Here is a 23702-nt window from a genome sequence, read left to right on the forward strand (position 1 = left end):
AAAATGTTATTTTTAAAAAACTTGTGATATTATAATATCTGTTCTGTATTGTTAATGTATTAAATAACAAGGTCTAGCAATGCTTCCCCAAACTTCCACAATCTTAAAGTAATGATGTTATGAGAGACAAAACCATTATTTTGAGAGTTTTACAATAACCAAAATATAATGTGAACGTATTTGAGATTTGTATTGCGACAAAGTTAAAAGCCCTATATTCAGAAAGAAATGCTAAATTTTATTTAGAGGTTAGTGAAAAATAAAGATTTTTTTTTTCCCCCCTCATCCAAGTTCATGGACTCCTGGATTCTATGCACAGACCCTTTGGTATCTATGGACTGGATTGTTCATAACCCCAGAGAACAGACACTTTCAAAATACAATTCTTATTTTATCAGTCCCTGATCAAAAACCTCCACTGGCTTCCCTTTGCTCTTGGGACAAACTCCGAAGTCTTGAATGTAATCTTAAAGACCGTATGTGATTTGACCTGCCTACTTTTCCAGCCTCGTTTCCCACATTCTCATTTGTGCTTATACTCTAGCCACCCTGGTTTTCTCTTAGTTTTATACCTTGTTCTCTCCTATCTCAAGGGCTCTGTATATGCTGTTCCTGTTGCCTGGATTGTCTCACCTAACCATCCACACACCTAGTTAATGCATGTTTATTCTTCAGCTCAGTTTATTTTTTTATTTTTTTTTATTTTTCTAAATCTTTTTTTTTTTTTAATTTTATTTATTTATTTATTTATTTATGGCTGTGTTGGGTCTTCGTTTCTGTGCGAGGGCTTTCTCTAGTTGTGGCAAGTGGGGGCCACTCTTCATCGCGATGCGCGGGCCTCTCATTATCGTGGCCTCTCTTGTTGCGGAGCACAGGCTCCAGACGCGCAGGCTCAGTAATTGTGGCTCACGGGCCTAGCTGCGCTGCGGCATGTGGGATCTTCCCAGACCAGGGCTTGAACCCGTGTTCCCTGCATTGGCAGGCAGATTCTCAACCACTGCGCCACCAGGGAAGCCCTTCAGCTCAGTTTAGATGTCACTTCCCCAGGGAAGCCATCTCTGATCATCCCACTGTCCCTAGGAAGGTCCCCCTTTTAGATGCTGTCATAACACCATTTGCTTTTCCTTTGCAACACGTCCTAGTTTGTAATTATTTTATGTGTAATTCTATGAATAATCTTTCCTAAGCTGTATGCTTCATGGAGGGAGACACTATTCTGTTTTGATTTCTACTGTATCCGTGGGTCTTGGTGTAGATTAGGCCCTCAGTAAATATTTATTATATCAGTGAATGAATACCGACCAACTTACAGGTCCTCAATTCATAGTCTCTTCTCTTATCTCTGTGGGTCTGTTCTTGCTATGTTCTTCTCAGCTAACTCCTGGCCAACTCCTCTTCCAATATCCAGTTTAGTTACCTACCCTCCGCCATTCACCCTCTTTACTACCATGACAACCTGGATATATTTGCATAACAAAATTAAATTGACTTTCTTGTCTGCCTTCTTATATTGTGTTTTCCTTCCCCTTTCCTCTAATCTGTGTACCTCGAAGAAAGTTATTTATTTTGTTGTATGTTCTTCTTGGGAAGTAGTAGTATTGTATAGAGCAGAGACTTTAAGCTTGGGCAAAAGGCTTTGAATCTTATTTCTGTCATTTAGTATCTGCATGATTCTTTGTGTGTTACTTGGCCTTTGTGAGCTTTTATTGCCTCTTTTTTTTTTTTTTGGGCCACTCTGCAGGGATCCCTTAGTTCTCCAACCAGGGGTCAAACCCGTGCCCCTTGTGTTAGATGCACAGAGTCTTAACCACTGGACCGCCAGGGAGGTCCAATTGCCTCATCTTAAATTGAGGATAATAGCATCCACGTTACAAACTTGCTGTGAGGATTATATGAGGTCATGATGTAAAATACTTAGAACACAGTAACTACTCAAAAAAATACCTTTCCTTCCTTTGTTTGAGAAGTAGATTTTCCTGCTGTTTGTTTGCTGCTCCCCCCGCCTCCCAACGTTGTTCTGTTCTGTTCACATTTCTTCTTTCTTACATTTTTCCTGCTCCTCTGAAACTACACCTCCTTATTAATGCTTCCAATTTAGTTAATGCGTTCCTTCTTTCATGCAGCGTTTTTATAGTTGATGGGCCTATATCTGTCCCATTTGGAGGGTTACGTAGGAGTCCTTTCTGTTCTATATAGATTAAACCCACATTCACTCACAAGTACACAAATACACCCCACTGACTTTCACATTATATATGGTAAATAGTTTTAAAAATCATGGAAATTTTTTTTTTGAATTTTTGAATTTTATTTTATTTATTTTTCTATACAGCAGGTTCTCATTAGTCATCCATTTTATACACATCAGTGTATACATGTCAAACCCAATCTCCCAATTCATCACCCCCCGCTCCACTTTCCCCCCTTGGTGTCCATACATTTGTTCTCTACATCTGTGTCTCTATTTCTGCCCTGCAAACAGGTTCATCTGTACCATTTTTCTAGGTTCCACATATATGCGTTAATATACAATACTTGTTTCTCTCTTTCTGACTTACTTCATTCTGTATGACAGTCTGTAGATCCATCCACATCTCTACAAATGACCCAATTTCGTCCCCTTTTATGGCTGAGTAATATTCCATTGTATATATGTACCACATCTTCTTTATCCATTCGTCTGTCAATGGGCATTTAGGTTGCTTCCATGTCCTGGCTATTGTAAATAGTGCTGCAGTGAACATTGGGGTGCATGTGTCTTTCTGAATTATGGTTTTCTCAGGGTATATGCCCAGTAGTGGGATTGCTGGGTCATATGGTAGCTCTATTTTTAGTTTTTTAAGGAACCTCCATACTGTTCTCCATAGTGGCTGTATCAATTTACATTCCCACCAACAGTGCAAGAGGGTTCCCTTTTCTCCACACCCTCTCCAGTATTTGTTGTTTGTAGATTTTCTGATGATGCCCATTCTCACTGGTATGAGGTGATACCTCATTGTAGTTTTGATTTGCATTTCTCTAATAATTCGTGTAAAAATCATGGAAAATTTAAATAAACAAAAATAGAATAGTATAATGAACATCCGTATTGTCATCACCAAACTTTAACAGTTATCAAATTAGACGCAATCTTACTTTATCTATACCCCTACTTACCTCCCTTGCTTTCTCTCTGGATTATTATTATTATTTTTTTAAATTAATTAATTTATTTTTATTTTTGGCTGCGTTGGGTCTTCGTTTCTATGCGAGGGCTTTCTCTAGTTGCGGCAAGCGAGGGCCACTCTTCATCGCGGTGCGCGGGCCTCTCACTATTGCGGCCTCTCTTGTTGCTGAGTACAGGCTCCAGACGCGCAGGCTCAGTAGCTGTGGCTCACGGGTCTAGTTGCTCTGCGGCATGTGGGGTCTTCGCAGACCAGGGCTCGAACCCGTGTCCCCTGCATTGGCAGGCAGATTCTCAACCACTGTGCCACCAGGGAAGCCTGGATTATTTTTAAACAGATTCCAGACATCATACCGATGAGGACATACTTTTTCAAGGGCTTAACAGTATTTAGCATGTAATAGCTACTTGGTCAGGTTTCTTTTCTTTTCCTTTTCACCTTCTGTAACTTTGTTCATTCCTCCTAAAAATGTTCAGACTGCGCATTATAAGACCTTTGTTACTTTTTTGAGTTGTAGAATAACTGATAAATCTTAAGAGGATGCCATTTTGACTCATTCTACAGTATCCACTTTTTAAAAATTACATTCAGTAAATGCTTAATGCCATATTTTCCTTATTCTTCAATTCTGTTTGAAACTCACACTTTTCATTCAAGATTTGAGACTGGCTTGTTGAGTTTACCAGAAGCATTAATTAATACGTTGGCTCCTCTGCACAGTTTTGCTTCCAAAGACTAACCGAACAAGGCCTTTAACCATGGCCAACTGCTGATTAGTCTTTCTCCTTTCCAGTTCCTATTTCTAACTGATAGCCATTATTCACAGGGCCATCAGGAGATCTGTATATCAAATTTCTACCTTCTCATTATTGTCAGCACTATTTGGTTTTATTTTGTTTTAAATATTTATTTATTTGGCTGTGCCAGGTCTTAGTTGTGGCACGTGAGATCTTCATTGTGGCGTGCGGGACCTTTAGTTGCAGCATGGGGGATCTTTAGTTACGGCATGCAGAATCTAATTCCCTGACCAGGGATTGAACCCAGGCCCCCTGTGTTGGGAGTGTGGAGTCTTAACCACTGGACCACCAGGGAAGTCCCAGTCAGTACTGTGTTGTATCATCAGGTTCTCTGGACCTCTCAGGCTGCCTGCTTGGGTTGTCATAGCTGGTCCTGTCACACCTGAATGTCCTACCTGAAAGCAGTTATGTTGCCTCCGTCTAAGCATTCACCAGTCAGAACCTTTCTTTCTGTTCTGTTTAAACACCTAACATTTGTCTGTAAGAATCTTTGTATTTAATTGTATAGCCCCAGGGAATTTTACCTATTTCTCTTTGCTTTGCTTTCAGTGATTATGCTTTTCAGTAATCTTTATTGTTAAAAGCCTTAATTAGTTTTTCTTCTCTGCTTCAAACTAAGTAATTCTAACTTCTTTAATCTTTTATCGTAGGCTCTATTTCCCAAATTTTCAATCTTTTTTGTCCTTGTTCTGTATTGCGTTTTTTTCTCCTCCTGTCTGATCAAAGGCAAATCAAAGTGGAAAATTATTTCCCAGTTTTCACATTTCTTGCCATCATATTTTCAAGCTTTGGTTCATAGACTGGGTCCATACATGAGAAGTGTGTTTCAGGTTTATGTTTTCAACCCTATAGCACAAGCCAGTTACTTAGCTTATTCATTAGTCAGAAATACCAATTAATATTTAATCAGCAAGAACGTGATTGAAGAGGGCTGTAGTCAGAGCATCCTCTTCCTCCCTACTAATGGTTTTTCTTTAAGAGAACAGGGCTGTTTACCAGAGTTATCACTCCAAAATAAGCTGTACTTCATATTGACACAATAAATCTTCTGCCTTTTTTATTTTTATTTTTATTTTGGTCCAGATCTGAATTCTGTATTCTGACTCTTCTCTAATCCTCTCAAACCTCATCCTGTGAGTTCTGGTTCCTTCCTGCCCTGACCGTCTCTGTTCCAAGGCTGTGTGTAAACGTCCACTTTAGTTCTGTGAGTGTAACTTCTCTCTTCTGTGTGCTTCAGCCCCACATGCTCCTATGACTTTTGGGTTAAACTCTGGTTTAACAAGTATTTCTGGATTTTAGAATTTATGACAGTTTTCCAGAACCCTCTTAATTGACAGCTTAGTAATAATAGCCAAAATTATTGAACTCATTGGTTTAACACTATCAAGTGAAGCTCATCAACAGATTGTTAGAATTCCCATCTAATATACATAGTCAAGATTCATAAACTAAAAGAGATTCATATAAGCCTCTAGCAGATGTACTAGATATGTATGTCTAGAGTAAAAACCTCCACAAATCATTTCTAATGTTTGCATTGTTTTGTAGAGTACTGTGCAAAACAAATGGATGAGCAAATCATAACACAGTTCTGTGATACAAATGACAGTATTGATAATAAAATTTTTATGGTCATGGCTAAAAAGGGGAAAAAAAAAAGGCTTTACCAGCAAAGGCTGAAAGCATTTCCTCGGTTAGTTGCATAATCAGTGATGATCTGGTACTGTGGGGAGATAGTCACAGTTAAAATCTCTGATAAGTCACAAATTGTCCTGATACGTTTTTAGGATACCATTTGGGTCCTAAATTTGTACCCAACTGGTCCAAATTTAGGAATACCTTTTATAGGTCCAATGTTTAGGAATACCATTTATAGGTTTGTGGGTTTTTTTTGAACATGTAATATCCCACAGAAGAAAGGTCACCAGAAAACTACCTATCACTTAGAACTGAGGAAAGATATACCCTGGATTTCATTTAAAAACCAGCTATGTACAAAAGCTCTTACACATTATTAAGGAAAAGATACAAGCCCCAGTAGAAAAATGGCTAAAGAAGTGAACATGCAGTACATTGTGGAAAACATGTAAATGGCCATTAAATATTTGAAACTTATTTAAACCCTACCAATAATTAGAACGAGATAAGCCAATTAAAGCAATGTTGAGTTATTTTTTACCTGTTAGACTGACAGAGGTTTTATAAAATGACAACACTTAGTACGTTCCAAAGTATGGGAAATGGACACTGAGATTGCTGGTAAGAGTGTAAGCTGATACAGGCTTTCTCCAGGGCAGCATGGCCATATAAAGCAAAAGCTTAAAAACTACTTCTTAACTCAGAAATTTCATATCTAAGGAAGTCAAATGGCAATAGATGTATGTACAAAGATGGCTGTTGAAGCATTGTTTATTGTAGCAGAAATTGGAAAATACTTAAACATCCAGTAGTAGAGGATTATTTGAATGGTCGTAAATCCGTACAATGGATTAGAATGAAAACATTAAGGTGGCAAAGACATTTATTTACTGACATGGGGAGATGGTTTGCTAGAGCCAGCACAAACTTGGTGGCTTAAACACAGAAATTTATTGTCTCACAGTTCTGGAGGCTGTTGCCCAAGATCAAGGTGCCGGCAGAGTTGGTTCATTCTGAGGGCTGTGAGGGAAATCTGTTTTATGCCTCTTTCCTAGCTGCTAGTAGTTTGCTGGTGTTCCTTGGTTTGTAGATTTATTACCCCAATCTCTGCCTTCATGTTTATAATGAGGTTTCCCTGTGTGTGTATATGTTTGTGTGTGTGTTTCAGTGTCCAATTTTCCCCTTTTTATAAGGACACAGTGGTATTGGATTAAGGCCCACCCTAATGCGCACATCTTAAACTGATTATCTGCAAAGAACCTATTCCCAAATGAGGTCACATTCACAGGCACTGCGGGTTAGAACTTCAGGATCTTTTTGGGGGCACAATTCAACCCATAACAGATGGTAAGTGAAAAAACCAGTATACAGAACAGTTTGTAGAGTATTATTACATTGTCCAAAGTATACCTTTATGCACACATGTATGTACACATATACGTGGATACACATACCTATAGAAAAACATGAAAAGCTATATAAAAAATGTTACCAGTAATTATTGCTACTGGGTTGAATTTAGGGTGATTTAAATTAATTTCTATATTTTCATTTATATTATTTTTAAGTTATTTATTGTTTTCTACATATTAATTTTCTTTTACACTAACCTGTATTACTGTACAAGTCAAAAACAATGAACCACTCAACTATCAGTGATAGTCTGAATAGTCACTGAATTTTCATTAGGAGCAAAGCTTAATAATTCATTGACTAATTAAAACCAAAATTCAATAATTTATTTAATTTTCTCTAAGAACAAAGCCTTTTATTCATGGACTTTTTTAGGACTATGTATTTGGTTTCTTTTATTCTTCTGGAAGCTGCTAATATGCAGGAGTTGATTTGGGGAGAATTATGTTCCCGGCTGTTGTTTTTGTACTGTTCAGTATTTTTAATCAGATTCCTTTTTCTTTTTTAAAACCCCAAAACTGTAAAAGTCCAAATTTTGTAAAGAGAAAGCACTAATAATGTTCAATGACTTTACATATACAGTTATGACAGATTATTAGTAAGACAGAATTGAATATTTAAAGAGGTATGTAGTAACTTTTGAGAGAGTTCTTACTCTCTGTCAGAAACATAACTTATTATTATTATTTTTTTTTTTTAAATTTTTATTTATTTATTTATGGCTGGGTTAGGTCTCCATTTCTGTGCGAGGGCTTTCTCTAGTTGCAGCAAATGGGGGCCACTCTTCATCACGGTGCGCGGGCCTCTCACTATTGCGGCCTCTCCTGTCGCGGAGCACAGGCTCCAGACCTGCAGGATCAGTAATTGTGGCTCATGGGCCTAGTTGCTCCGCGGCATGTGGGATCTTCCCAGACCAGGGCTTGAACCCGTGTCCCCTGCATTGGCAGGCAGATTCTCAACCACTGCGCCACCAGGGAAGCCCATAACTTATTTTTTGAAGTAGAGGCAGGACAGTCATTTTAAATAAAGGGTTGGTAAACTCGCTAAATATTTATTGAGCACCTGCGATTTACCAGACACTGTGCTAGGTACTAGGATTACCAATGTAAAAATGCTGCCCTCCAGAAGGTTTAGGTCTAATGGTTATCAGGTACTGGGTCTTTAACCAAATATAACCATAATTCTCCCCAAATCAACTCCTGCATATTAGCAGCTTCCAGTCTCAAACTCCGAGTTTCTGACAGCAAACTGCTTATCACTTTGTATTTCTCTCACTCCTAAATCTACTCTTGGCCTACATCCTGACCCTTAATCTTAGAACACCTTCTGTTTTTGAAGTTCTTTGATCTGGTTTTAGTTTCCTTCTTACCCAACATGAACATAGTTGGTTACTCTAAAGATATATTTTTTACCTTCTTCCACATAGAGAGGCATAGTGGTTGAGAGCTTGGATTCGTCATCGAGCTGCCTGGGTTGGAATAGGAATTCTGTGATTTTTGTTGTGTGGCCCTGGGCTTGTTACTTATTTTCTGTGACACATTTTCTCATTTGTAAAATGGAGACAATAACAGTTACTTGTCACATAGTATTAACGATTAAATGAACTGACACATTAGTAGGTGCTTCCAAATAGTTTTTCACAGTGGTTTTACGATTTACAGTCCCATACAGCATATGAGAATTCTGCTTTTTCTGCATCCTCACCATTCCTTGGTATTGGTATATGTATAGGGGTATTTTGTTTTGAATTTTTGAATTTTATTTTATTTATTTTTTTATACAGCAGGTTCTTATTAGTCATCAATTTTATACACATCAGTGTATACATGTCAATCCCAATCGCCCAATTCATCACACCACCATCCCCACCCCCGGGCAGCTTTCCCCCCTTGGTGTCCATATGTTTGTTCTCTACATCTGTGTCTTAACTTCTGCCCTGCAAACCAGTTCATCTGTACCATTTTTCTAGGTTCCACATACATGCGTTAATATACGATATTTGTTTTTCTCTTTCTGACTTACTTCCTTCTGTATGACACTCTCTAGATCCATCCACGTCTCAACAAATGACCCAATTTCATTCCTTTTTATGGCTGAGTAATATTCCATTGTATATATGTACCACATCTTCTTTATCCATTCTTCTGTCGTTGGGCATTTAGGTTCCTTCTATGACCTGGCTATTGTAAATAGTGCTGCAGTGAACGTTGGGTTGCATGTGTCTTTTTGAATTATGGTTTTCTCAGGGTATATGCCCAGTAGTGGGATTGCTGGATCATATGGTAATTCTATTTTTAGTTTTTTAAGGAACCTCCATATTGTTCTCCATAGTGGCTGTATCAATTTACATTCCCACCAACAGTGCAAGAGGGTTCCCTTTTCTCCACACCCTCTCCAGCATTTGTTGCTTGTAGATTTTCTGATGATGCCCATTCTAACTGGTGTGAGGTGATACCTCATTGTAGTTTTGATTTGCATTTCTCTAATAATTAGTGATGTTGAGCAGCTTTTCATGTGCTTCTGGCCATCTGTATGTCTTCTTTGGAGAAATGTCTATATAGGTCTTCAGCCCATTTTTGGATTGGGTTGTTTGTTTCTTTAATATTGAGCTGCATGAGCTGTTTATATATTTTGGAGATTAATCCTTTGTCCGTTGATTCGTTTGCAAATATTTTCTCCCATTCTGAGGGTTGTCTTTTTGTCTTGTTTATGGTTTCCTTTGCTGTGCAAAAGCTTTTAAGTTTCATTAGTTCCCATTTGTTTATTTTTGTTTTTATTTCCATTTCTCTAGGAGGTGGATCAAAAAAGATCTTGCTGTGATTTATGTCAAAGAGTGTTCTTCCTATGTTTTCCTCTTAAGAGTTTTATAGTGTCCGGTCTTACATTTAGGTCTCGAATCCATTTTGAGTTTATTTTTGTGTATGGTGTTAGGGAGTGTTCTAATTTCATTCTTTTACATGTAGCTGTCCAGTTTTCCCAATACCACTTATTTTTTTTTTTTTTTCTCTATCTTCTGTTCTCTTTTTTTTTTTTTTTAAAGGATTTTCTTATTTATTTATTTATTTATTTATTTATTTTTGGCTGTGTTGGGTCTTCGGTTCGTGCGAGGGCTTTCTCCAGTTGCGGCAAGCGGGGGCCACTCTTCATCGCGGTGCGGGGACCGCTCTTCATCGCGGTGCGCGGGCCTTTCTCTATCGCGGTGCGCGGGCCTTTCTCTATCGCGGTGCGCGGGCCTTTCTCTATCGCGGTGCGCGGGCCTTTCTCTATCGCGGCCCCTCCCGTCGCGGGGCACAGGCTCCAGACGCGCAGGCTCAGCAATTGTGGCTCACGGGCCCAGCTGCTCCGTGGCATGTGGGATCTTCCCAGACCAGGGCTCGAACCCGTGTCCCCTGCATTAGCAGGCAGATTCTCAACCACTGCGCCACCAGGGAAGCCCCCAATACCACTTATTGAAGAGACTGTCTTTTCTCCATTGTATATCCTTGCCTCCTTTGTCATAGGTTAGTTGACCATAGGTGCGTGGGTTTATCTCTGGGCTTTCTATCTTGTTCCATTGATCTATGTTTCTGTTTTTGTGCCAGTACCATGTTGTCTTGATTACTGTAGCTTTGTAGTATAGTCTGAAGTCAGGGAGTCTGATTCCTCCAGCTCTATTTTTTTCCCTCAAGACTGCTTTGGCTGTTCGGGGTCTTTAGTGTCTCCATACAAATTTTAAGATTTTTTGTTCTAGTTCCGTTAAAAATGCCATTGGTAATTTGATAGGGATTGCATTGAATCTGTAGATTGCTTTGGGTAGTATAGTCATTTTCACAATATTGATTCTTCCAACCAAGAATATGGTGTATCTCTCCATCTGTTGGTATCATCTTTAATTTCTTTCATCAGTGTCTTATAGTTTTCTGCATACAGGTCTTTTGTCTCTTTAGGTAGGTTTATTCCTAGGTATTTTATTCTTTTTGTTGCAGTGGTAAATGGGATTGTTTCCTTAATTTCTCTTTCATATTTTTCATCATTAATGTATAGGAATGCAAGAGATTTCTGTGCATTAATTTTGTATCCTGCAACTTTACCAAATTCATTGATTAGCTCTAGTATTTTTTTGGTGGCATTTTTAGGATTCTCTATGTATAGTATCATGTCATCTGCAGTGACAGTTTTACTTCTTCTTTGCCAATTTGTATTCCTTTTATTTCTTTTTCTTCTCTGATTGCCGTGGCTAGGACTTCCAAAACTATGTTGAATAATAGTGGTGAGAGTGGACATCCTTGTCTCGTTCCTGATCTTAGAGGAAATGCTTTCAGTTTTTCACCATTGAGAATGATGTTTGCTGTGGGTTTGTTGTATATGGCCTTTATTATGTTGAGGTAGTTTCCCTCTATGCGCACTTTCTGGAGAGTTTTTTTCATAAATGGGTGTTGAATTTTGTTGAGAGCTTTTTCTGCATCTATTGAGATGATCATATGGTTTTTCTTCTTCAATTTGTTAATATGGTGTATTACATTGATTGATTTGTGTATATTGAAGATTCCTTGCATCCCTGGGATAAATTCCACTTGATCATGGTGTCTGATCCTTTTAATATGTTGTTGGATTCTGTTTGCTAGTATTTTGTTGAGGATTTTTGCATCTATATTCATCAGTGATATTGGTCTGTAATTTTCTTTTTTTGTAGTATCTTTGTCTGGTTTTGGTATCAGGGTGATGGTGGTCTCATAGAATGAGTTTGGGAGTGTTCCTTCCTCCGCGATTTTTTGGAAGAGTTTGAGAAGGATGGGTGTTAGCTCTTCTCTAAATGTTTGATAGAATTCACCTGTGAAGCCATGTGGTCCTGGACTTCTGTTTGGTGGAAGATTTTTAATCACAGTTTCAATTTCATTACTTGTGATTGGTCTGTTCATATTTTCTGTTTCTTCCTGTTCAGTGTTGGAAGGTTATACCTTTCTAAGAATTTGTCCATTTCTTCCAGGTTGTCCATTTTATTGGCATAGAGTTGCTTGTAGTAGTCTCTTAGGATGCTTTGTATTTCTGTGGTGTCTCTTGTAACTTCTCCTTTTTCATTTCTAATTTTATTGATGTGAGTCCTCTCCCTCTTTTCCTTGATGAGTCTGGCTAATGGTTTATCAATTTTGTTTATCTTCTCAAAGAACCAGCTTTTAGTTTTATTGATCTTTGCTGTTGTTTTCTTTGTTTCTATTTCTCTTATTTCTGCTCTGATCTTTATGATTTCTTTCCTTCTGCTAACTTTGGTTTTTGTTTTTTCTTCTTTCTCTAGTTCCTTCAGGTGTAAGGTTAGATTGTTTATTTGAGATTTTTCTTGTTTCTTGAGGTAGGCTTGTATAGGTATAAACTTCCCTCTTAGTACTGCTTTTGCTGCATCCCATAGGTATTGGATCGTCGTGTTTTCATTGTCATTTGTCTCTAGGTATTTTTTGATTTCCTCTTTGATTTCTTCAGTGATCTCTTGGTTATTTAGTAACATATTGTTTAGCCTCCACGTGTTTGTGTTTTTTACGTTTTATTCCCTGTAATTCATTTCTAATCTCATAGCATTGTGGTCAGAAAAGATGCTTGATATGACTTCAATTTTCCTAAGTTTACTGCAGTTTGATTTGTGACCCAAGATATGATCAATCCTGGAGAATGTTCCATGCGCACTTGAGAAGAAAGTGTAATCTGCTGTTTTTGGATGGATTATCCTATAAATATCAATTAAATCTATCTGGTCTATTGTGTCATTTAAAGCTTGTGTTTCCTCATAAATTTTCTGTCTGGATGATCTGTCCATTGGTGTAAGTGAGGTGTTAAAGTCCCCCACTATTATTGTGTCACTGTCAATTTCCTCTTTTATAGCTGTTAGCAGTTGCCTTATGTATTGAGGTGCTCCTATGTTGGGTGCATATATATTTATAATTGTTATATCTTCTTCTTGGATTGATCCCTTGATCATTATGTAGTGTCCTTCCTTGTCTCTTGTAACATTCTTTATTTTAAAGTCTATTTTATCTGATATGAGTATTGCTACTCCAGCTTTCTTTTGATTTCCATTTGCATGGAATATCTTTTTCCATCCCCTCACTTTCAGTCTGTATGTGTCCCTAGGTCTGAAGTGGGTCTCTTGTAGACAGCATATATATGGGTCTTGTTTTTGTATCCATTCAGCAAGCCTGTGTCTTTTGGTTGGAGCATTTAATCTATTCACGTTTAAGGTAATTATCGATATGTATGTTCCTATTACCATTTTCTTAATTGTTTTGGGTTTGTTTTTGTAGGTCCTTTCTTCTCTTGTGTTTCCCACTTAGAGAAGTTCCTTTAGCATTTGTTATAGAGCTGGTTTGGTGGTGCTGAATTCTTTTAGCTTTTGCTTGTCTGTAAAGCTTTTGATTTCTCCATCGGATCTGAATGAGATCCTTGCCGGGTAGAGTAATCTTGGTTGTACTTTCTTCCCTTTCATCACTTTAAGTATATCATGCCACTCCCTTCTGGCTTGTAGAGTTTCAGCTGTTAACCTTATGGGAGTTCCCTTGTATGTTATTTGTCATTTTTCCCTTGCTGCTTTCAATAATTTTTCTTGCCTTTAATTTTTGCCAGTTTCATTACTATGTGTCTCAGCATGTTTCTCCTTGGGTTTATCCTGTATGGGACTCTGCGCTTCCTGGACTTGGGTGGCTATTTCCTTTCTCATATTAGGGAAGTTTTCAACTATAATCTTTTCAAATATTTTCTCTGGTCCTTTCTCTCTCTCTTCTCCTTCTGGGACCCCTATAATGAGAATGTTGTTGCCTTTAAGGTTGTCCCAGAGGTCTCTTAGGCTGTCTTCATTTCTTTTCATTGTTTTTCTTTTTTCTGTTCTGCAGCAGTGAATTCCACCATTCTGTCTTCCAGGTCACTTATCCGTTCTTCTGCCTCAGTTATTTTGCTATTGATTCCTTCTAGTGTAGTTTTCATTTCAGTTATTGTATTGTTCATCTCTGTTTGTTCTTTAAGTCTTCTAGGTCTTTGTTAAACATTTCTTGCATCTTCTCGATCTTTGCCTCCATTCTTTTTCCGAGGTCCTGGATCATCTTCACTATCATTATTCTGAATTCTTTTTCTGGAAGGTTGCCTATCTCCACTTCATTTAGTTGTTTTTCTGGGGTTTTATCTTGTTCCTTCATCTGGTACATAGCCCTCTGACTTTTCATCTTGTCTGTCATTCTGTGAATGTGGTTTTTGATCCACAGGCTGCAGGATTGCAGTTCTTCTTGCTTCTGCTGTCAGCCCTCTGGTGGATGAGCCTATCTAAGAGGTTTGTGCAAGTTCCCCGAAGGGAGGAACTTGTCATTGTGATTTTGATTTGCATTTTCCTGATGGTGAATAAAACGAAGCAACTTCATTTGTTTATTGACCAGTTAGATAGTCACTCTGGTGTAGTGGTATTTCAAGTCTTTTGCCCAGTTTTCTTTTGGGTTTTCTCTGTTTGTACTGATTTTTAAGAGGTTTTTAAAAATTCTGAATTTAAGAACTTTATTGGATGTATGTGTGTGTGCATATATATTATATATGTGTATATCTCAAGTATCTTCTACTGTGGCTTGATTTTATATGATCTTAAGCTTGTCTTTTGATGAACAGGTACTAATTTTAGTGTAGTCTAACTTATTTTTTTTGCCTTTATATTTACTGCATTTTAAATCTTACGTGAGAAATCTTTATTTAACTTAATGTCATGAATATATTCATCTAAGTTTTGTTCTGAGAGTTTTACTGTTTACCTTTCGAACTTAGATCTATAATCTATTTAGTATTTATTATTGTGTAAAGAATGAGGAAGGGGGTTAACATTCATTTTTTCCCATATGGTTATCCAGTTGACCCAGCATAACTTATTGAAAGATCATCCTTTTTCCATGGTACTGTAATGTTACCTTTGTCAAAACTAAGTACCTGTGTAGGTCACTTGACGTATGTAAAGTTACCTTTACATGTTGTCGACTGCGGAAAAACGCACAACCTAAAAGTTGTGAGTTATATTTTATTCAGGGACCTTACTGAGAAAAATAGCCTGGGAAACAGCCTCTCAGATGGCTCTGAGGAGCTGTTCTGAAGAGGTAAGGGAGGAGCCAGGATATATTCGTATATATTCTGAGAAAGAAAACTGTGTAGTCAAACATCAGAAGACTACTGCTAATCGCAAAAACCGGATATCTCAAATTAGTGATTTTATTGCTTTTCTATGTATGAGAAGATGTAAGAGTCTGGGCTCATTGAAATTATTCCTTAGATATACATCTTAAATATCTAGGGCCAGTATCTTGTTTTTCTCCATTCTGAATCCCCTCAGGGTGCACCATGTGGGGAGGAGGGGCGGCAGTGGCTGATGGCTTGATGGCGGCAACATTTGTTGTTTACTGGAATGGTAGGCAACATTCTTTGTCCACAATATTATGGAATTTTCCAATCCATGAATATGGAAGAATACCCTCCCACTTTTTGGTCTTTAGTTTTTCTCAATAATTTTTTCTCTTTTAAGTGTAGAGATCTTATACATCTTTTATTAAATTTACTCCTAGATATTTAGTGGTTTTTTAAAAATGCTATCATAAATGGTACCATTTTAAAATTTCATTGTTTGTTTGTTACTTATATATACAGTTGATTTCTGCATATTGACCTTGTAGTCATTAACCTTGCCAAATTCCCTTATTAACTCTAATGGTTTATCATGATATCTGAGATTAGTGACAGTTTTATTCTTTTCCAATCCTAATACCTTTCATTTTTTTTCATGCTTTATTGCCAATTATTCTGTCATACATATATATATATATATATATATTTTTTTTTTTTTTTAAATTTATGGCTGTGTTGGGTCTTTGTTTCTGTGCAAGGGCTTCCTCTAGTTGCGGCAAGCGGGGGCCACTCTTCATCGTGGTGCGCGGGCCTCTCACCATCGCGGCCTCTCTTCCTGCGGAGCACAGGCTCCAGACGCACAGGCTCAGCAATTGTGGCTCACGGGCCCAGCCGCTCCGCGGCATGTGGGATCCTCCCAGACCAGGGCTCGAACCCGTGTCCCCTGCATTGGCAGGCAGATTCTCAACCACTGCGCCACCAGGGAAGCCCCATGTCATACATATATATTTTTTAATATTTATTTATTTATTTTTGGCTGCGTCAGGTCTTAGTTGCAGCACGTGGGATCTTCTGTTGTGGTGCATGGGCTTCTCTCTAGTTGTGGCGCACCAGATCTTTAGTTTTGGTGCACGGGTTCCAGAACGCGTGGGCTCTGTAGTTGTGACGTGCAGGCTTAGTTGCACCACGGCATATGAGATCTTAGTTCCCTGACCAGGGATTGAACCCGCATCCCCTGCATTGGAAGGTGAATTCTCAACCACTGGACCACTAGGGAAGTACCTCTGTTATATTTTTAATGTCATTAGCCTTATTAGTACCTTCTCTCTCTTCTTCTTGATTAGTGTTTCTTAAAGTCTTTATCAGTGTGGGTCCAATCAGGAGAGATAAAGCACACAATTATTTAAATAGGGAAAGTTTAATATAAAGAATTATTAACTACAGCAGGGGATTTGGAGTAATGAGAGATTAGCTAGTCAGAAGTAAAGATAACTCTAAAGAATACAGGAATAGCTGGTAAAAGGAGCAGTCACCAACTCTGGGGCTGAGACAGAGCACCCAAGGAAGATCCCATGCTCCCAGGACTGAGATCCAGACTCTGCTGGAGGGGGCACAGCTGTGGATGGCAGTCTTGAAATCAGATTCTTCACCTTCCTTAGAGTTTGTTCTTGCTATCTGTTGTGGATTATTGTTGTTCGCTTGTTTAGTCTTTTCTAAACTGTTTTTGTAAAGTCTGTATTCTTTGTCACGTGTGGCCACTGAAGCATCTGTTCTGTTCTCTTAATGGTCAGCTGGTGTTCTGACAGATTTTACCTTAAACACTTGAAGCTGACAAAAGAAAAATTAAAAAACTCTCCCAGTGTTTGCAGATTGGCTTTGTGTTGGAGTCCTCCTTTAACACTTATCCAGGCTTTTTACAACTCTGCTTTAGTTCTCACTTCCTGCTTGTATGGAGCCAGAAGACCCCAGATGTGAAAGCCTAGTCTTCTCAGACCTTTTCTGAGCATGTATCCTGGTCTTGGGCATGTGCATGACTTTCTTAATTCCCTGGTATATGCAGAAGCTTTTAAAAGCTCTCATTCCCACATTTATCTCTTCTCCCAACCCCTTTCTTCCCTGGCTTCTTGGTCTTTTTATTGCTTGTCCCAGCTGTTGCAGCCAGTACGTGCACCTTTAAATGTTTTCAGCAGAAGCCACCTAGGAACCTGTCCTAGCTCTGGAAATGCCCAGAGTTGGGCCAAACAAGGGCAGCCTTTGCACCAGTCCTTGATGGGAGTTGGCAGACAGGTTGAGACCCACAGCCACAATTTTTTGACAAAAATGTCTGTATCGCTTCCTAGCAGTTTGCACCAGGAGTATGGGCTGCTGTTCTCTTAGCTGCTGCCTTTCTGGGATATGGGAATTATAGGCAGGCTGTTTAAAATGCCACAGTGCTTTCTTACCACAAAGGAACGGCTTCTTTCTTCATCAAGGCTTCCCCTGGTTGTTGTAAGTTTTGACTGTATTCCAGAGTTTTTCAGAAGTTGATTTTGACAGTTTTTGCCAGCTCATTACTTGCTTTTGGGGAAGGTTAGAGTCTTGGGATTCCCTGTCCTCCATTTTCAGTGACCATTTTGATGACCAGTGGTGATGGTGCTTTTAATAGAGCTCTGTTTTCTGCAATGTTGCTGACTTTCGGCTACTGTTGAGCTGGGGAGAGAAGGAAAATGAAATAACCTTAAGTTAAAACACTGAAGACCCCACTTCTTACCGAGGTTCAGTTGTTCCTGTTGAATAGACACTTCTCAGTGGATACTGGGTTTTGGTTAATTGCCAAAGTGCTGAAATGGTTGATGTTAGTTGTTTAGTTGTTTTGCACGTATTTTCACTGTTTTAGAGGGAGAGTGAGATCACCAAAGTCCTCACTCCACCATTGTGGAAGTCAGTCTGTCTTCTGGAACATTTTGAAAGAGAATTGTAATGGGAAATATTATATAGATATGATAAATTTTCAAAATTATGTTAGTGGCATATGTGTAGATCAGTGAAGTCCTTTACACTGTGACAAAACTTTCATGTAGTTGATATGGGAAAGTAACTTAAATTTGAGTTCCTAACATGAAAGGGGCTTTATATATTTTATTTCACAAAACCCTCACTGTGTTGTGTGCCGTAAGTACAATTACCCTATCACAGCAACCGTGAAAAGTGGGAGATGTCATGCTTGTTTAACTGTTGAGACACCTGAACCTTGTAAAAGTCAAGCAAATTGCTCAAAGTCACATTACTTCTAAGTGACAGAGCCAGAAGTAAACCCAAGGTTTTTCTGATTCCAAAGCTTTTTTTTTTTCTTAAAGTATTTGTTTAGTTATTTATTTATGGCTGTGTTGGGTCTTCGTTTCTGTGCGAGGACTTTCTCTAGTTGTGGCAAGCGGGGGCCACTCTTCATCGCGGTGCGCAGGCCTCTCACTATTGCGGCCTCTCTTGTTGCGGAGAACAGGCTCCGGACGTGCAGGCTCAGTAATTGTGGCTCACGGGCCCAGCTGCTCCGCGGCACATGGGATCTTCCCAGACCAGGGCTCGAACCCGTGTCCCCTGCATTGGCAGGCAGATTCTCAACCACTGCGCCACCAGGGAAGCCCTCCAAAGCTTTTGATCTTTTTATTACACATTGTTTTATTTATTTATTTATTTATTTATTTATTTATTGGCTGAATTGGGTCTTCATTGCTGCATGTGTGCTTTCTCTAGTTGCGGCAAGTGGGGGCTACTCTTCGTTGCGGTGCGCAGGCTTCTCATTGTGGTGGCTTCTCTTGTTGTGGAGCATGGTCTCTAGGTGCGCAGGCTTCAGTAGTTGTGGCGCGTGGGCTCAGTAGTTGTGGCACATGGGCTTAGTTGCACTGCAGCATGTGGGATCTTCCCGGACCAGGGCTTGAACCCGTGTCCCCTGCATTGGCAGGTGGATTCTTAATCACTGTGCCACCAGGGAAGTCCCTACACATTGTTTTTTATTCCACAAGTGATTTGATAAATATTCATTGGATGGAGGAATGACAAAGGGACTCTGAGAGGTTTCTGTCACTGAAGCATGTCTAGGACTTTGACATATTCATATATTTATTGATTGTTTACTATATCACAGCCAGTCTGTGGGGAACCTTTACCATTTTTAATTAGATACTAAGACTTTAATATCTTAATTTCCTTTAGGTTTAAGATTTTCCCAGCCTTTGAACATTTAACTTATATTTTCTGTTTTCATTGTTGTGTTTGTTTTGTTTTCCAAATCAGCCCTTTGACAGAATCTGAACCTAAACTATTAGGGATGTAATTATTGGTGGAGCCAGTGTTAGCCTGACAGGTCAGTAAACACCTGAATGGTTGCTTTGATTAAGGAGTTGAACTGTATACTCTGTGAAATGAGTCTACTTGATGGATTTTTCTAAGATTTAGTAGGAGGAAATAGTAAATCATTGTGGTTTTCTGTTTTCTTTCAGCTTTCAGAAGAATTATTGGATAAATGGCTCTCCTACCCAGAGTCCCAACATGTCCCTCTCTGCCAGCATATGCTTGGCTTTGCGATGAAGTCTGTTACGCAGATGGTAATGGGTAGTACATTTGAAGATGAACAAGAAGTTATTCGCTTCCAGAAGAATCATGGCACAGTAAGTCTAGGGCCAAATTTAAAATTACTCTTTCATCAAATTGGATAGTTGAATAATGTAGACTTTGCCTCTTAAAAAGAAGGTTTAAGATTCTATAGTACAGAATTTCCTTGTTTGGGGCTAAAAACAACAATGCAAGAAGGTTAATTGTTGCCTTTTTTAAAAATTTAAGAATTACTTTTTTAAGCAGTTACTTTTTTTAAATTTATGTGTATTATTTATTTATTTTTGGCTGCACTGGGTCTTCGTTGCGGTGTGCGGGCTTCTCCTTGTGGTGGCTCCTCTTGTTCTCTTGTTGAGCACGGGCTTTAGGCGCGCGGGCTTCAGTAGTTGTGGTGCACAGGCTTAGTTGCTCCATGGCATGTGGGATCTTCCTGGACCAGGGATCGAACCCATGTCCCCTGCATTGGCAGGCGGATTCTCGACCACTGCACCACCAGGGAGTCCCTAAGCAGCTACTTTCTGAAATTTAAAAAAATGAATGACTAAAAAAATTTTCTTTTAATGTGTAGCAAGTATGTCGGGAGTTCCCTGGTGGCCTAGCGGTTAGGATTTCGGGCTTTCACTGCCGTGGCCCAGGTTTAATCCCTGGTTGGGGAACTGAGATCCTGCAAGCCACGTGGCGTGGCAAAAAATCCAAAACCAAGTATGTTATAAAATAATACTAATTTCTAGAATAAAGAGAAAAACCGTACTTAATAGAGACTACGTCCTATATAGAAAGAAATTAAAGTTGATGGAGCATTAAAATACTAACGAAATGAATATGATTTGAAGAAAGGCTAATCCAGTTGAAAACAGGTTTACTGTTTGCCTTTTCTGAACTCACATATGGACTTTATTATTCTCTATTTTAATCAGTCTCAGTATTATATTACTTTATTTGTTTCAAATCATACTTAAGTCATTTACTTCACTGCATTTTGGATCTCTGAGAAATCCCTTATTTTCTTCAAATCTATAAAAACAGGTTAAATAATCAATATAATGTGTGTAAAACAAAATCACTAGGAACTGTGGCTTAACACTCTGTCACTGTTTAATATTATCCTTTTTCCCTTTAAAATGGTTTTATTACTTGTGTTTCATGATTGAAAAATATACATTTCTTAGAAAACGTTCACATGTTCAGGAGCATAAAAATAAAAGTGGAAAAATCACTCTAATTCCCCTTCCTAGAGTAAACTACTCAGGTTACCCAGCTAAAACAAATCGGCTAAGGAATTCCTAAAATGTTTTCATATTTTAACGAAGAATCAATTTTTGACTCAGTTGTTGATATCTGATTTTTTTCATGTTGATGAGACAGCAATTTTAAAAAGGGACCTCCACTATTATTTCCAGAATTTTATTCCAAGCAGCTGATACCTATTCCTATTCTGGGTATTTTTATGCTGGCATTTTCTTTACCTTTCTTTCCTTAGAATTTCAAAGTAGAAATAATAATTTCAAACCTATAGAAAAGTTGCAGCTAGTACTAGGAACTCCCATAATATCCTTCACCCAGGTTCACCAGTTGTTTACATTTTGCCCCATTTACTTTTGTCATTCATTCTCTGTCTATCTATCTATCCATCCATCCATCCATGCATCCATCCATCCATTCCTCCTCTCCTTACCCAAACCATTTGAGAGTAAAGTAGACATTTTGCTTCTTTCCCCCTAAATACTTCAGTCTGTATATCCTAAAAACAAGGATATTCTCTCATATAGCAACAACATAGTTGTCAAACTTGGGAAATTTAGCATTCATACCATACTTTTATCCAGAGCCCATATTCAGATTTCTTTACTTTTAGTGGTCAAACCTCTTTAATGTGAAACAGTTTCTCAGCTTTTCTTTGTTTCTTGACCTTGACATTTTTTTTTTTAAGTACACGATAATTATTTTGTAGACTGTCCCTCATTTGGGTTTGACTAGATTCAAATTACATATTTTTGGGTGTGACTAGATTCAACTTATATATTTTTTGGCAACAATCTGGTATTTTCTTAACATTACTGGAAGTTGTCAAAGGAAAGTTTTCAGACCATAAACATGACTTAAAATCCTGCCTTAAATGATCTTTAATGTCTGAAACACCCCGGGGCTGCTGTTGTCCAGCCGTGCCACCAGGAGCACTAACCAGGTTGTGAATGCAGAGGCAGTGACAGCTGCACCATGACTGTTGCTTGGCTGACAGCACTTGGGAGATGTCGTCAGTCATAAGATGCATACCGATTTCACAGGTGTTAACATGTGAAAAATGTTCACCTCATACCCAATTGCATACTGTTTCTGAATTGCCCTCCAAAAACATTGTCCCAGTTATTTTCTCACCAACATTAGCGTGCTCTTTCCTTGTGCTTTTTTTTTTTTTTTTAAAGGAACCATTTTGAGATATGTCAGAGCACACGGTACTTTTTTTTTTTTTTTTTAAATTTTATTTATTTATGGCTGTGTTGGGTCTTCGTTTCTGTGTGAGGGCTTTCTCTAGTTGTGGCAAGCGGGGGCCACTCTTCATCGCGTTGCGCGGGCCTCTCACTATCGCGGCCTCTCTTGCTGCGGAGCACAGGCTCCAGACGCGCAGGCTCAGTAATTGTGGCTCACGGGCCCAGTTGCTCCGTGACATGTGGGATCTTCCCGGACCAGGGCTTGAACCCGTGTCCCCTGCATTGGCAGGCAGATTCTCAACCACTGCACCACCAGGGAAGCCCCTTTCCTTGTGCTTTTGACATTTAGAGTTATGCGTCTTTTAAATATTTGCCTATCTTGTAAGTAAAAAATGATTTTTTATGATTAAAATTCATAATTCTTTTATTGTTTGTGAGGTTAAACATTGTTTAATATTTTTGCTGAACAACTTGTGTTTCGTCTTTTATGGGGTGCTGTCTCATGTCCTTTACCCATATTTCTATTAATGTGTTTCTTTTTCTTACTAATCTGTAAGAGCTTTTTATTTTTATCTCAGTTTTCATTTGCTTTTACTTTTATTTATAGTGCTTTTTAATTTTTATTTATTTATTTTCTTTTTCAAAGATTTTTTTTGATGTGGACCATTTTAAAAGTCTTTACTGAATTTGTTACCATATTGCTTCTGTTTTATGTTTTGGTTTTTTGGCTGCGAGGCATGTGGGATCTTAGCTCCCTGACCAGGGATCGAACCTGGACTCTCTGCATTGGAAGTCAAAGTCTTAACCACTGGACCACCAGGGAAGTCCCCTATTTTTTGGCTGTTTTGGGTCTTCGTTTCTGTGTGAGGGCTTTCCCCATTTGTGGCGAGCGGGGGCCACTCTTCATCACCATGCGCGGGTCTCTCACTGTGGCGGCCTCTCCCGTTGCGGAGCACAGGCTCCAGACGCGCAGGCTCCAGATGCGCAGGCTCAGTACTTGTGGCTCACGGGCTTAGTTGCTCCGCGGCACGTGGGATCCCCCCAGACCAGGGCTCAAACCTGTGTTTCCTGCGTTGGCAGGCAGATTCTTAACCACTGTGCCACCAGGGAAGCCCCAAGACTTCTTTTTTAAGCAGTTTTAGGTTTACAGTAAAATTGAGAGGATGGTATAGAGATTTCGCATATACCCCCTGTTTCCACACATGCATAGTCTCCCCCATTATCAATATCATTCACTAGAATGGTGCATTTTTTGCCAAGGATGAACCTACATTGGACACATAATAATCACCCAGAGTCCACAGATTATGTAAGGGTTCACACTTGATGGTGTACATTCAGTGGCTTTGGACAAATGTATAATGACATATATCCATCATTATAATATTGTCCCCCCCAGTCTCAGCAACCAGTGATCTTTTTCTTGTATCCATAATTTTGCCTTTTCCATAATATTGTATGACATTGGAATAATACAGTATATACCCTTAGATTGGCTTCTTTCACTTAGCAATATGTATTAATATTTAAACTTCCTCCATGTCTTTTCTTTTTGTTCTTTTTTT

At 38.8% G+C, this 23702-nt stretch overlaps 1 protein-coding gene across 1 annotated transcript in view; it reads left to right on the plus strand.

Annotated features, from left to right (window-relative positions):
* LOC103012933 (cytochrome P450 20A1) overlaps window positions 1-23702 on the plus strand; it is a 78219-nt gene that overhangs the window by 5901 nt on the left and 48616 nt on the right. Inside the window, exons 4-5 of the mRNA XM_057551351.1 lie at window positions 5608-5681; window positions 19597-19764. Coding sequence (XP_057407334.1) covers window positions 5608-5681; window positions 19597-19764 — 242 coding nt within the window. The remainder of the gene's footprint in view (window positions 1-5607; window positions 5682-19596; window positions 19765-23702) is intronic.

Source organism: Balaenoptera acutorostrata, chromosome 8 (assembly GCF_949987535.1).
Source record: "Balaenoptera acutorostrata chromosome 8, mBalAcu1.1, whole genome shotgun sequence".
NCBI lineage: Eukaryota > Metazoa > Chordata > Mammalia > Artiodactyla > Balaenopteridae > Balaenoptera > Balaenoptera acutorostrata.